The sequence below is a fragment of the Engraulis encrasicolus genome, chromosome 10, assembly GCF_034702125.1.
Source record: "Engraulis encrasicolus isolate BLACKSEA-1 chromosome 10, IST_EnEncr_1.0, whole genome shotgun sequence".
Classification (NCBI taxonomy): Eukaryota; Metazoa; Chordata; class Actinopteri; order Clupeiformes; family Engraulidae; genus Engraulis; species Engraulis encrasicolus.
This window is the reverse complement of record NC_085866.1, coordinates 54,604,049-54,618,462: the sequence shown is the minus strand read 5'-3', so window position 1 is coordinate 54,618,462 and position 14,414 is coordinate 54,604,049. Positions and strand designations below refer to the sequence as shown.

The following is a 14,414-nucleotide window of genomic DNA, read 5'->3' as shown; positions in this document are numbered from 1 at the left end:
CACACACACACACACACACACAACCTCATCGTGCCACTTCACATCACATAAGCTACAATCTAAGCTACAATCTACCCTACAGCCCTCACCAACTAGCAGCCTCCTCCCTGACCCTGACACACATGGTTGACCAAGTCCAATGCACACAGCTAACATGCAATCCTCCGCCACCCCGACTCTTTAAAAAAAACACACACACACACACAGGCCATGGTCTCCCACAGCAGCCCATGTCACCCGGTCCATCACCAACAGACCATATAGCAGGGGTCAGGAATCTATGGCTCTAGAGCCACATGTGGCTCTTTTGGGAACTGTATATGTCTCTTACTTATCTAGGGTTGCCAACCATCCCTTGAAATATGGAATCGTCCTGTATTTATAAATAAAAGTATTTTTATTTATTGATATATATTTTATTAATTCAGTGTTTTTAAAATGATATGGCTCTCATGAAAATTTATTTTTAAAAATTTGGCGCTCTCTCCACCAAAAAGGTTCCTGACCCCTGCCATATAGCATGCCCAGACCAACCCCACCATTTTAGTTTAAACTTCACCCAATCATTTTCCAAATAGCCATGTGTTTGATTGATCATTTAGCAGTGTTATGCCTTTTTAGAGGAGTTAAAATGTAGGAGTAGGAGGAAGGAGTTATTTTGGTTGGTAACTGGAAATGTAAGCAAAAACATGACACGGAAACCAAATAACCATAATGTTTTGATCACATTGTGTTGTTACAACCAGATCAATGCAGTTTTACCCATTTTTGCCATTGCATTACTTGTCAACTGTCAAGGGACTCGCCTTACCATTGATTTACTTGAGCAGAGCGAATACTGAACAATATTGGGAATACATTAGAACTAGTATTACTATTAGAATTAGTAGAACTACACTGGGGAAGAAATAGATGGTTGTCCTCCTCTTAGCACCTTGCAGCATGTGGTTGTTGTGGAAGCTCTAGAAACATCGAGCGCGAGACTTTGACCAAATCTGCGTCATAACGCGAGAGCTACTCGAAAGCCACGCGAGGCTAGTGACTTGGTGGTTTTCACATTTTAACGTTAACGAGGTACATTTTCCTCCTACTACACTTGCAGTTTAAATACACCCCAGCCAGATACAAGGAAGAGTGTTTCAACTAACACCCCAGCAACCGAGAAAGGAATTGGGATTACAGAAAAGTGATGGAAATGTAAGTTGGCTCGAGATCATTGAATAATGAAGTGATGCTAGCTAGCTGACAGTTGAGGCTAACTTACATCTTCCAATGCCGGGTGTTGTCCGGGTGTTTGCAATGATCAGGTGGAATTAGCAACCCCAAAAGTGGCAACCGCTTGCTATTTATGCATCCGTGGGTTCAAGCGCCCCTGGTGTATGTTACATGTAGATATCAATGTTGGTGTTCGGCAATGCAGAAGCTTTCAAATGTGCAAGGCCGTCAGTGTTACTGATATTAGCCAGTGATGGCTAAATACACCAGGTAACGTAAGCTTTTTGCTGAATTCGTGCCCTACCTCTGCCAGTAATATTAGGGACAGTGATGAGTGCGTTTGCTAACCTTCAATGGGAACTTTCAGGGAATATCATATTATTTGGGAGTTTATACATATTCGGCAAGTACGGAAATTGGAGTTGTTTATACCAAACTGGAAGGTGTATTGGCTTTGGTCACGTGGGTAGTAGCCATTAACTAGTAAGCTAGCAAACGTCAAGGAACTTCACGGGAGGGAGTGACCAGGAAGAGATGAGGTTTAGTTATTCACATCCACTTACTGAATGGCATGTTCTGTGTTTTCCGCAACTGTCATACTCATTTGGCATTTATGAGGCGTGCACACCTTATTCATTTCTACATGCAGTGATCAAGAAGCGTTGTAACAACGCCCTTGCCAACGTCAGACACCGAGAAGCTAACCGTAGTGTTCAGCACTAAGAAGCCTTCCTTTTATTAATCTCTTCATGAGCAGACACGAAATTGCCTTACTACGATGTAGTTGTCAGGTGGCTCCTTCTGTGCATCTGGTCGCCGTAGGAGGTAGACACTTTACCCGGCCTAACATTGGATCTAAATGGCTTGTAATTCGTTGAATGTAATGGTTTTGGTCATGTTAATGCCGTCATACTGAGGCAAACGTTCATCTGTCATGCAAAGATAATAAACAGACTAAAGTCTACTAATGATTGGTTGAAATTTGGTAAACACTTCTGAGATCCCCCCCCCCTTTTTACTGTCGACCTTGACTTGCGGCGTTATGCTGCGATTAACGATATGTCATGACTCGTATGCAAAATTAAAAAGTAACAGTTATCTACATGCCTGCATCATAATGGTTGTGGCATGGCTGGACGTCTTGTCAGAGCCATATTATTTGCTTACTTAACACCTCGCTTTAGTCATTCTAGCGAGCTTTCAGAAAGCTCTTCTCTTGGTAACATTAACAGTTTTCCTCAACCTGTCCTTTTCTCAGTGGTCAGTTATGGTAAATCACAAAGCAGGCGGGCAAGCATCCAAGATCCATTTCATTTCACACCAATGTTATGGACTGTGTAGTGGCGCAGGCTCCTGTCTGTTTAGAATTTGTTCCTATGTCTCGCTGGGTGAAAGATGCAGGCTGACCTGCGGCCTGCCAGACTGGTTAGCTACTGCCATGTGCATGACTTGACAACTTCAATTGCAACTTTCACTTTCATTCTCCACCTTAGTCTCGCAACCAGCATACAATTATCATTCAAGTTACCGTAAATTAAGCTGTGAGTTGTTCATCAAGTTTCTTTTCCTCTTCTCTTTCTCTTCCTCTTCTCCAGGCAGCCAGCCAGAGCTATGTGGTATGACCGAAGGGATGAAGTCTTTGTGGAGTTTTGTGTAGAAGATAGCAAAGATGTCCAAGTCAAATTCGAGTCATCAAAACTGAATTTTAGGTGAGCTCTGGGTTAAATTAATTTACCCATTCATTGTAATGAAGTTAACCAACTTTAGAATGCATGTACCACAACACATCACATGTAGTTCTTTCTCTGAATGACAGTAATGATGTCTCCCAACCTTTTTTGTGTTTTGTACCCCTAATCTTTTTTGTCATGAGTACCCCCCGACATATGCTCTATATCTCTTCCTCTATCCCTATGAAACTACATTCCATACATTTGTTAAAGTTATATTTTCCACATACACTGTACTCCCTTTAGTATTCTCGCATAGGCATACCCCTGGTTGGGAAACACTGGGTTAAACCATGACTACACCAATGTACACCAATGTTATGTAGGCCTAGTAACTAACAGAATGGGTATATAATCATGCCTTTTTTTTTTTTTTTTACAGCTGTTCAATAGATAATGCTAAGCACCAAAATGAAATTGATCTCTTCCAGGCCATCGATCCAAGTGTAAGTATAGTCATGGACCGTTGTGTTATTTTTGTCTGTAAGATAAGAGCAGGGCCTGGCCTGCATCACTGAGCTGAAATAAAAGTTTGATTCTAGCCCAATTATATGATATTTTAGAATATGTTATTGATTGTAATTTGGTTATGTATGCATGCATATATAGTATTTTAAAAGGTAAGATTAAAAAGCAATGAAATACAGTATATATTATAATAATAATAATGTTAATAATGATTTGCCTTGTTGTTTTTCAGGCATCGAAGCACAAGCGCACTGACAGGTCCGTTAAGTGTTGTTTACGGAAGGTTGAAGTGGGGAAGCCTTGGGTGAGGCTATCGAAAGACAAAATGAAGGTCAGAGTCACCCCATTTTGGTCAATTGTCTTAAAACAAAGTGTCTGGTCTTTTAGCCTTTTAATCACACAGGGTGGGGAAGATGAAGACAGGAAAACTGGTGAGAGAGAGATGGGAAGCATTTGTGGCAGTGTAGCCAGTCAAGGTGTACACAAAGCTGTTGTCCTTAACATGCACAATACCTTATTTTCATATATATATTGTATACATGTCATTCTTGTTGCATTGTAGGATTTTGTTCTCTTTTGACATTGTCATTTGTCCAGCTGTCCTCTTCACAGTTAATTTTGAAGTAATGAAAAGGATTTGTGTCCAATTGTAGATCAACTGGCTTGGTGTGGACTTCAACAACTGGAAAAACTGGGAGGATGACTCGGATGAAGAGTTCTCTAACTACGATCGCTTCTCAGAGGTATGATCTTAAACTCCCATGTAGGCCCCATACGCATTAAGGCGGACACATTTGAAAAACGCATCGTAATGTATCTTTTTACTCCTCCCGTACACATTAATACAGCAAATTTGAACACGAAAACACTGAAGTAGAGAGGTGTGAAAACACCAGCTTTTCTAATAGCAGGATGTTCTGAAAATAATCTTTAAAAGGGGCAGCGTGGACGTAGATAGTTTTAGCTATGAATATGTGTATTTATGTTTTATCTGGCTTATTGTGGATGTTGCCTAACTCTGTGCCCTCGCATTCTCGTAATGGCTCCGGCTGCTCGACAGCCATACATATCCATTGCTATAGTGATGCATACCTGCCGATCATTACGCATTTTGCGTAGCAGCTACAAATTTTGCCATCAAACTACGGCTCCGTCACTTCAAAATACGAGAAAAACCGAAAGCAAAGTGTTTTCACGAGCCCTTACAAATTTCTCTGTAGATTTGCAACCAGACAGCCGTAGATATGGGTCTGCTTGCAACTGTCTCGCGCTGGCCTTTCCATTGGCCTTTCCATTTCCATTCCATTCCATTCCAACGTGTGTGTGTGTGGGGATATTGATCAATCAGAGCGCTAGTTTAGAGGTCTTCATGTGTTGTGCGGCGGCTACAAACATTCCGAGGCGTGCTCCAGTAGAAGCATCAGCTGCCGATAGAAAGTTTGCTGGGAAGCAAGCAGAGAGACTGGATAATAAATACTCTTAGAATATCTTACACAAGTGTCCTCCTCCTGTCCTCATATATTATCCATCTTGGTACTGATGGTACTGGAGTTTTACAAGCGAGCACTGTCAAAATCACAGTTTCAAAGGTAAATGGGCTTTTAGCAGGGTTAGGGTAGCGTCTGGGAATTGCGTTCAGTTGCTGAATTCGTCAACTTATGAAAATAAATAAAGGCCGAGGTCTGTCATCCTAAACATATTGGTCCATGCAACGTTTTGCCTTTTTGACAGCAATATGTCGATGCTTGTTTTAATATTGGACCAAAACGAGATTACTTCCGTGTGACAAAATGTGGTCGACTGGCTGACCATATTAGGCTATTGCGCTATAAATTAGCAGCGAACTAAAATTGGTTTCCCTTTGCATCGGATCATTTTAACTGGAAAATAAAGCGATTGTTTTAACGGTTGGCTACTCCGTGTGCTCTGAGCACACCCGTAACCTACCATGACACCGGAAGTCAGAGGAATACGTTTCTCCCTGAATAGTGGCGCATCCTGTGAACAGGTGTCGTGTCAAACCAAATTTGCATGACTCCACGGCTATCCGTAATCACGTATGGTCTATAAAATCTATTCTCCTCTCATCATATATGTGCCTAACAGTGAACAATGGCCAACTCATGGTGGCAGATGAGGGAGAAGCATGCTGCGTGCATGCCCCTCAAAAGTTCCTGGAAGTTCCAAGAGCAATGACCATTAGCCATGCCCCCGCCCCTCAGTAGTGCGATATGATTTTGTACTGAATGAATGAATAATTTTGATGTTAGCCCCCAAGGTAATAATATTAACCTCATATTATCCTAGCCTAGATAACATCGGTCTTTATCTTTTTCTTTACAATCTGCTGATGCTTCTTCATAGTAGGTGACATCACCATTCATTAATATTGGGGGATTGAAATTCAACTTTTTGTCATTCATAAAAATCAATGAAATGAAATGTATTATATGTAGCTAATCAAATTATAAATTTCCCTACATGTACCTTCTACTGCCAAAAAAACAGCAAATGCTTCAATGTCATACTCAATTCCACCCCCCAACTGGTCAAATGCTCTGTTTGGCTGGTAGATAGGATAACTTACTAGCCACTTACTAACAAGACTGATTGTATTGACTAGTAAGATTAACAGCCATATTGGCTGGTGATCAGTAAAGTTAATTTAGAGGCCTGAATTCCAACACACTAGGCTATATCATAGCATTTATTGGTGTCATGATGTGAAAAAACAAAACATCTTCCATGAAAGTTTCCCTTATTTAGGTAATAAAGTATGGTCGTTCAAAGTACTGCGAAGAGCAAGAGAATCTGGTGAAATTAACTATTTGCCAGATGCACAGGATGTTATGCTAAAATGCAGGAAATTGCATCTTAGAAAAGCTACATTTTTGGGGGGAGGACCCCCACAGCCCCTGCCTGAATGAAGTGTTCCATATTTTCCCCATTGACATAGGGCAGGCTATGGAAAACCAAGTTGCCTCTCAGATGGGCCCGCCGGCGGCCCTGTTGCTTTGTCATAGTGTTGCGCTGCATAGAACACATTTTCTCACTTGGAGGTATTTGTTGCGCCGTGAATTGCCGCGCCGCGATAAGTTGCTACTCAAAAAAAAAAGAAAGGTTGGCAGGTATACTGATGACACCCAGCTCTATTTATCTGCCAAACCCTCTGACACTCTCCCTCCCCCCTCCCTCCCTCACCACCTGCCTTTCTGAAATCAAATCCTGGTTCACCTCAAAAAATTTTTTTGAATAGTAACAAAACTGAAGTCCTACTAGTAGGCACCAAATCCACCTTATCCAAAGCAATTGATAACTTTCCTGTCTCCCCCTCCCCTCAAGTTAAAAGTTTGGGTGTCATGCTTGATGACTCTCCTTCCTCTCCCATATTAACAACATCACACGGTCTGCTTATTTCCACCGACAAAACATTAACCGTCTCCGTCCCTCTCTCACCCCCCATTCTACATCCATCCTTGTACACAGTCTTGTCACCTCCCGCATAGATTACTGTAATTCTCTACTCTTTGGTCTTCCTCAAAAATCCCTCCACAAGCTCCAACTGGTCCAGAACTCAGCTGCTCGCGTCATTACCAAAACCCCTTCCTGTCACCATATTACTGCACTGCAACATCTCCACTGGCTCCCTATCAAATTCAGAATTCATTTTAAAATACTGCTCCACACCTTCAAGACTATCGCCAATATTGCCCCTCCTTATCTGTCTAACCTTATTCACATTGCTATTCCCTCTCGCTCCCTCCGTTCCTCTTCCTCCATCCTCCTCTCTCCTCTCTGACTGGAAAAATTGCACTTTTCATACATGAAAAGAGGGATCTTCTCCATGGTCCGCCATTTTGAATTTCCAGAAATAGCCATTTTTAGCTGTAAAACCGAATGTACTTGGGCCATACTAGAAAATATTTATAAAACATAAATTTCGCAATAGGCAACCCAGTTTCAATGAGCAGCATAGTTGCAGTACCTTTTTTGAGCATTTCCTGCACAGTGTCCCTTTAAGAGTAGTGTGCTGTGAGTGTTGTGTTGTGTGTTTGCAGATGATGAACAGCATGGGTGGGGAGGACGATATGCCAGACATGGACCCTGTAGATGAGGTGAGATGACTTGGCATTGTTTTATGAATAGGTCATTTCACATGAAATCGGACACATTGGGGCCCGACAGCTCTACCTTCAGGGATTCTATCTTGCCACTTAAAAGGCACACAAAGTTGTATTAAATTTGTCGGTTGGACCCCAGTTTGCCTGGCTCTTGCCAGACCTGTGTAGTTCTGTGCAGCTCTGTGAGCTCCACTACTAGGTCTGGGAGAGTCTGTGTTGGCTTCGCCTTCAGAAGGCATGGCTTTATCAATCATTCTGCCCGTCCTTGCCACCAACAAATTCGCCCGTCCTCACCACCAACAAATTCCTTCAAAAACGTCCTCTGTTCATCTCTAAAAGTCAATATGCTTGTAGTCTATAATCTGTCCTGTCCTGCAAGCTGCCATTATTATTGAAGCAATAAATGCTCCGTCAATTTTCTGGCTGAAGATGTAGCATAACTGCAGTGTCCCAGACCGTGTGTGTGCATAGCTCCACCAGGGGGCTCCAGAGCTACAGACTCTCACACAGAGGTCTGGTGAGAAACAGGCTACCCTTAAGTGTCTGATTTCACTTGAAATGACCCTAAATGCATTTTATTGATAGTTAAGTTTCAGCCCTTCTCAACATGCAGGTGTGTTATTATGTTATGTATTGTAAGATGTCATTGCTAACTTTAACTCTCTGTCCTTACAGGAGGACTCGGCAGATAGCGATGATGAGAGTAAGTTCACATTTGCATGAAACTGTTACTGCTACTCCCACCAGGCTTTAGCATGCTGCAAAGCTAACTCTCTGCTTAGCCAGAAAGTTTGAAACCAATGAGAAGGGTCATTGACTGAAATTGTCCGGGGTGGCAGTGCACTGCAGCTGGTTAGCAATCGTGGGCAAGTGAAAACTGAGTGGATTTCAATGAAGATGGCAAAAATAACTTGGCTACAATTTTTTTTTTCTCGTTGGATATTTTTTTGCCCTTAAATATTATTACATTCGAAACTAGTCATAAAAAGAGAACTAATTTGTGCCATAATTCACCTTTTTTACGCCTGAATTATTTTCTACTGAGTCATCAAGCTGTATTTATGAGACCAAAACCATATAACAAGTACATGTCAAATAATCTTCCCTTTTAGAAAAACTACACAGACAAAGAACCACACAATATGGCCATTAGGAAAGAGGAGGACAGAATATACTGTAGTTAACACATTGACTCCCAAATCACATGAAAACAAGTTTTTACTCCCCATGCTTTTTAATCAATTCTAAATCTACACATTATAATGCACAATCTGTAATTATGTGATGAACAGAACTGACATAGATGACACCTACAAAGTCAAAACTCCAACGAAGTCAGAATTTGGATATTTCATCTGTGAATTTTATCACAACAAAGTATTTGAGTTTTACAACGACGAATCAAACCATGCACTTCCTGATCACGTCACGTCAAGTCTCCTGGGTTGGAGCATCGAAACATGTCTTGTCAGTGCCTTGCTAGCCTACTCGTAAACATAGGCCTACGGAAGGATAAGGAGTTTTGCTGTCATCAAGTAAGGCCCTCGGTGCGCGCCGGCAATTACGAGCGTCACTGCGAGCAACCGACTGCACATGCTTGATCCATCATAAAATGACTGATGTAAATGAGTAGTGCTTCTCAGTCCAGTCCAGGAAGTGTCTTAAGTATCTAGTTGTGTGAGCTGTACTTAATCAGCCAAGTGGCATGGGGTTGTAGAATAAAGTGTGGGTCTGGCATGCCATATCAAGAGGAAGTAGAACTAGTGGGTGTTTCCAACCTGGAGAAACAGTGGTCTGGGGTTTTCATGCCGATCCTTCTTATCAGTTCACATTTTGAGTGATTTAGGCTGTAGCGCTGTCTTTATGTGCAATACTCCATGCATTGCATTACATTACATTGCATTTGGTGGACGCTTTTTAACCATAGTTACTTGCAATCGAGGACATAATCAGTCAACATCACACACCATGTCACATGCTGGCTGCACGCATGGCACTCCGGTGACCGCAACTCCGGAGTGGATGCCACCTGGTGGACACCGCATTACCTCAGAAAAAGCTCCCAAGCAACGGCAGCATCCATGGTTGAGCTCCATAGGACCCCATTCATTCTAACTGCCTCTGCGCTCCTCCGTTGGCGCCACTTAGTGGACAGTACCACCCGGAAAAAGTTGTGACTTTTGTCTCTCGTAATACCCATAAGCCCTGTCTGGTACCGCATCCGTATACCGGAGCCCAATGTGCAGGGGGCATTATAGTCTAGCTCGGGACTGGGGCAGCTCAAGCATTAGTGTAGTAGATAGTCATAAAAAAGACGAGTCTTTACTTGCTTCTTGAAGGTTGAAAGAGATGGGCTTAGTCTTGCTGCCTCTGTTCCACTACTGAGGAGCAATGACAGAAAACGGTCTTACAGTTTTTCTCAATTGGTTTTGTACATTTTCTCACAACATAATAATAATTCTCAAAAGTTTTTGTTCAATCGTCACTTCCTGCCGTTACCTGTGCACATGATAAAATCAATTTTTCATAGTCTTTAGCATATAGCAAATGCTTTTGTCCACCATGCAATGGTTGTGCACAATTCTTGTTTTTTTCGTACATTATCAATTGCTTTTGCCACATCACTCAAAAAGCTTTGTCACTGATTGCACAAAACTATCTCACCCCCCGAAACATAGGTCATAGTTTAAGTCTTGACATGCAAAATGATTTACCAAGCTGTCATAATGTGTTAAGCACTGTATAATTTCCATTGGATTTTTGTCTATAAATGTGATCTGAATTGGTAAATTGCTCGCAGGTAAATATTGACTATCTCTAATCAAAGGCAGTAGAAGGGAAAGAGGAAACAAGCATGCAATACAACAAAGGCACTGTACTGCATTACATTACTCTATGCCTCATGTGCCCTTTATAATTACGCTCCAAGCAAAATTACAATATTTCCCTAGAATTTCACAAGACAGTAAGTGCACTTTATACAGTATCAGTGTATTAATTTCAATTTATTTTGCTTTACAGTTCTATATTTTTTTCACATGGTCCTGCAAGACAAGTGAAAAGGGGTGGTAGATGGCGCATTTTGACTCCTCAACCGAGTTGGCTATTTTTTCTATTTTGCAATGAGAAAACCTGTCAATAAATAGTTCATACTCCGAATGTCAATGATCAATGTAATATAAAGTCAAAGTTACAACATTTCCCATCCAATCTAACAACATTTCGCTTCAGAAAAGATCCTCAAGAGTGTACTAGTCAATTGACAACATGACATCGATTTGACTAGCTTTTCCATACACTATGACACAATGACTAACCATTCTGCTGGCACTGACACGTTCATTGACCCAAAAACTTGGTTTTGAAAGACAAACCAAGGGTTTTGAGCAAGAGACTTGGTTTTGCAGGTCATCCACAGTGTTTTGCCATTTGTTAAAGCTGTTGTGAGAATTAATATTTGTTAGTTTTGCAAATTGCGAGAGAGATTCGAGAAATGTACAAAACCAATTGATAAATACTGTAACTGGGATCGCTGAAAGCGAGCAGGCGGCAGGGCCAGACAGTTTGTGTTAGAGGAGTGTTCTCTTCCAGGAACATAAGGTCTTAGTATGTCGTTTAGATAAGCTGGAGCCGTTCCTGCAGTGGTTGTGTAGGCAAGCGTCATTACCTAGTGCTTGATCCGGGCAGCGGTCGCCGCATTCTGGACCATCTGCAGTGGTTTTAACACAAGCAGATCGACCTGCCAGGAGGGAGTTGCAGTAGTCAACGTGGGACATGACCGTGGCCTGAACCAGTGGTTGTGTACAAGCACTTCTCAGATCTGTATATTTTTTGCAGTTAAGTTGTGGTCGATGATGCTAGAGTATCCAACTCAAAATCCACGGTTACAAAGTCGGCGCCTTTACTATTTCGGTAGCTAAATCAATCAGAATGCCTCTGGGCAGCCTAACCGGACCTAGTGGACTGGATGTTCTGTGAGAGCAGGAATGGATGGGGGTGATAAGGTAGATGGCGTGTCCTGTAAGTACAAAAAATGTAATGGAAGTACTGAAATTGATATTGTAACAAAAGTTGCAACAATCAAATGTTATTTTTTCACTTGTTTGTTTTTCATTACATATGCGTTTTAATGATAACTTGTTCATTTCTCTGCAGAGATCCCTGACCTGGAGTGATTGAAAGAAGGTCTGCATGGCACCTGGAAGCAACGATTTTCATATAATGTCAGTTGTCCAAGGGGTTACATTTGGGTCTCAATTGGACGCTACTTAAAAACAAACTAAACCACAGCATTTTTTTAATCATTATTATTATTATTTTCAAATCTTCTCCCAAGTCTCTGTGAAGATATCTGCTGGCCAGGTCTTGTTGGACGTGTAGATGCACAGAGCTTGCCACTGGCCTCAGCAGTCTGGACATATCCTGGGTCTGTCTATTCAGTACCACACCAACTCTTGAGTTTCCATGGTGTGTTATGGAGTCATAATTCTCGTCCATTTTTTTTTAACACACAGAAAGACAAAGAAAGAAACAAGGTTGCAGTGGGCCCATGCGGCTGTCGTAAATCCTCTCTCTGTTCCCTACCAGTGAGTGTGTCCTGTTAGCTTTCTGTCAGCCCCACACACCATGAAGTAAAATGTTTGGCAATGTGAAGATGTGAGAGTATTATTTTTTTGTTTTAATTGCCCTCTCCCAACACTGTTCCTCCTACTACTCAAGTGCAGGATGTAAATTATTATGTTTTTCTGTTAATTTATAAATTGAAAGGGTTCTTTTTGTCTTGCAAGTGAGACTGACATTTCCTTCAGCAGTGTCTATGCGTATGCGTGATGGCCACAGTTGCCCAGTGGCGTAAGAGACATGAATGCAACTGCTTGATTTGTGCGTTTGTTGGTCAGGTTCTATTGGTACCACCCTAAGTTGAATCACTTTTGAAAGACGGGGGAGAAGCGGTGGGGTGCTCTCCCCCCTTGAAGTAAATCCATGTACATAACAGATATATTGCAAATGCATCTTAAATGTCTGTACAAACTATTGAATGGTTCCAAGTTATAAATGGCTATGACTCTGTTCTTTTTTCTTTTCTTTTTTTTCGTAACACACCTGAAAGTGTAGCAGGCATCAAAACACTGATTGCTTCCATGATATGTTAAGGATCGAATGGTTAGAGACGTGCAACGAGCAGCTGGTGAGAACAAAATAAAAAGACAACAAGAAAAGGATGGCATACCAATAGATGACCAAAAGTGTATTTGCACTCGGAATATCAATCAATGCAAGTGTGAGCAAAGCAAGATTACACTTATTACTGTATCCTGTGCTGAGCTGAGCTGTCTCGGCCCATTAAAGACTTTTAGTTCATGCAGTGAGAATTTTTTTTGTCTACCTATTTCTAATAAACGTCTTAAACTGAGGTGGTCTGTTTGTTTATTTTTTTTAAAGAAACGGAAGCACAACCCTTCATGCAACATTGTATGCTTGAATGCAATAGTGCACAGGTACTTCAAGATGCACCAAGTATTGGTTGATGCAATGTATAGAATTCAAAAAGCGGCGTTTCCCAGCTTCGAAATGCCTATATGGGGCCAGAATTTAAGTGGCCAGGGTGAAAACTCTTGTGTACAGATTGTAGATGAAGTTCATTTAATAGGTAGATTAATTTAATAGGTAGAAGTTCATTCACGGTAATTAGAGTGGTGAGTGGCCCACTCCTCATGTAGTGTTGAATAGTGGAATGGATAAGGATCCGCTGGTCTGCAACAGAATTTAAGTCCTCCACAGATTTCCTGCTGTTGCTACTCTTGTACAACTACCTGTCCATATGTGATGGGAACAGGGCTAGACTGGCCATTTGGCATAGCAGGCATTTCCTGTTGGGCCCCGCACCCTCATGGTGCACCTATGTTCAGAATAGGGGCCCACCGATGAGTCAGTTCTGTGCCGCTATTTTATGAGGGGCCCTTTAAGCCAAAAGTTCCCGGGCCTTATTTCTCCCACAGGCAGCCCTGACCAGGACCGCCTACCAAGGCATGTTCATACTGTCGTCTTTTTATCCAAAACTACTTTTATTTAGTTGGGGAAAGCTAGTTTGCCCGTGACACTTTTTCCCAGCCCATAATTTGTTAACCTGCAATGACTTTCATTGCACACATAGCCTACTAAATCTACTAAATGAGTAAACATAAAATTGTAGTAAAAATATATTTTTTCCCCATTGCAGCTGCTGTAGCGTAGTATGGCCACAAGGTGGCGTGTAACTCTTAGTTCCCACTGTGTTTCATAAGGCGTCTTGGCGTGAAGCCCAAATGGCTTCTTGAACCAGGTCCAGATGCAATCCAAAAGCAGTCCGTCAGACATAATATCAGAGAAGCCCGTGGGAAGAGGGACTCCAAGTAATACATTAAAATAATAAAAATAAGTAAATGCATGGATGAATGATGCATTCTTTCTCAAGCCGTCACCAGACTACTGTTACTCTTTTGAAAACACAGTGTCTGGACATATCCACTCCATTTTCAGACTGATTTGTCAGTCAGTGAGTCAGTATAATGTTCAAAAGCGTGACTGATTGTGAAGCATGTCCTGATTCTGGTTAGGACTTTATTTTTAAGAGCTGCAATTAGTGTAGGTGTCAGCAGTCTGGGAGGGGGTGATTGAAAAGTCCCCACGCCAGCGGGTTTCATGAGCCACCGCTGCACACTGGGTTTACACCCACAAAAGGGAGGCTTACCCACTGTGGCAAAGCCAGGAGAGAGCTGTAATCCACCCCACAACACACACACAAGCACATGTGCACGCACACACACATGCACGCTTGCACACAGACACACACACACACACACACAAATTCTCCTGCCAGTTAAATCTAGGCCTCATCTGC

At 41.9% G+C, this 14,414-nt stretch overlaps 1 protein-coding gene across 2 annotated transcripts; it reads left to right on the top strand.

Annotated features, from left to right (window-relative positions):
• Positions 1-1,025: 1,025 nt before the first annotated feature.
• Positions 1,026-12,947, top strand: LOC134457381 (prostaglandin E synthase 3-like). Of its 2 annotated transcripts, none has more exons than XM_063209381.1 (8): positions 1,026-1,197; positions 2,811-2,924; positions 3,328-3,391; positions 3,646-3,744; positions 4,067-4,156; positions 7,472-7,528; positions 8,210-8,237; positions 11,690-12,947. In XM_063209381.1, exons 1-8 carry the CDS (start codon positions 1,190-1,192, stop codon positions 11,707-11,709), a joined length of 480 nt encoding a protein of 159 aa, XP_063065451.1. In that variant the 5' UTR covers positions 1,026-1,189; the 3' UTR covers positions 11,710-12,947. The 2 variants fall into 2 exon arrangements, with proteins under 2 accessions (XP_063065451.1, XP_063065450.1); XM_063209380.1 differs by lacking the exon at positions 1,026-1,197 and adding an exon at positions 1,373-1,485.
• Positions 12,948-14,414: the final 1,467 nt, after the last annotated feature.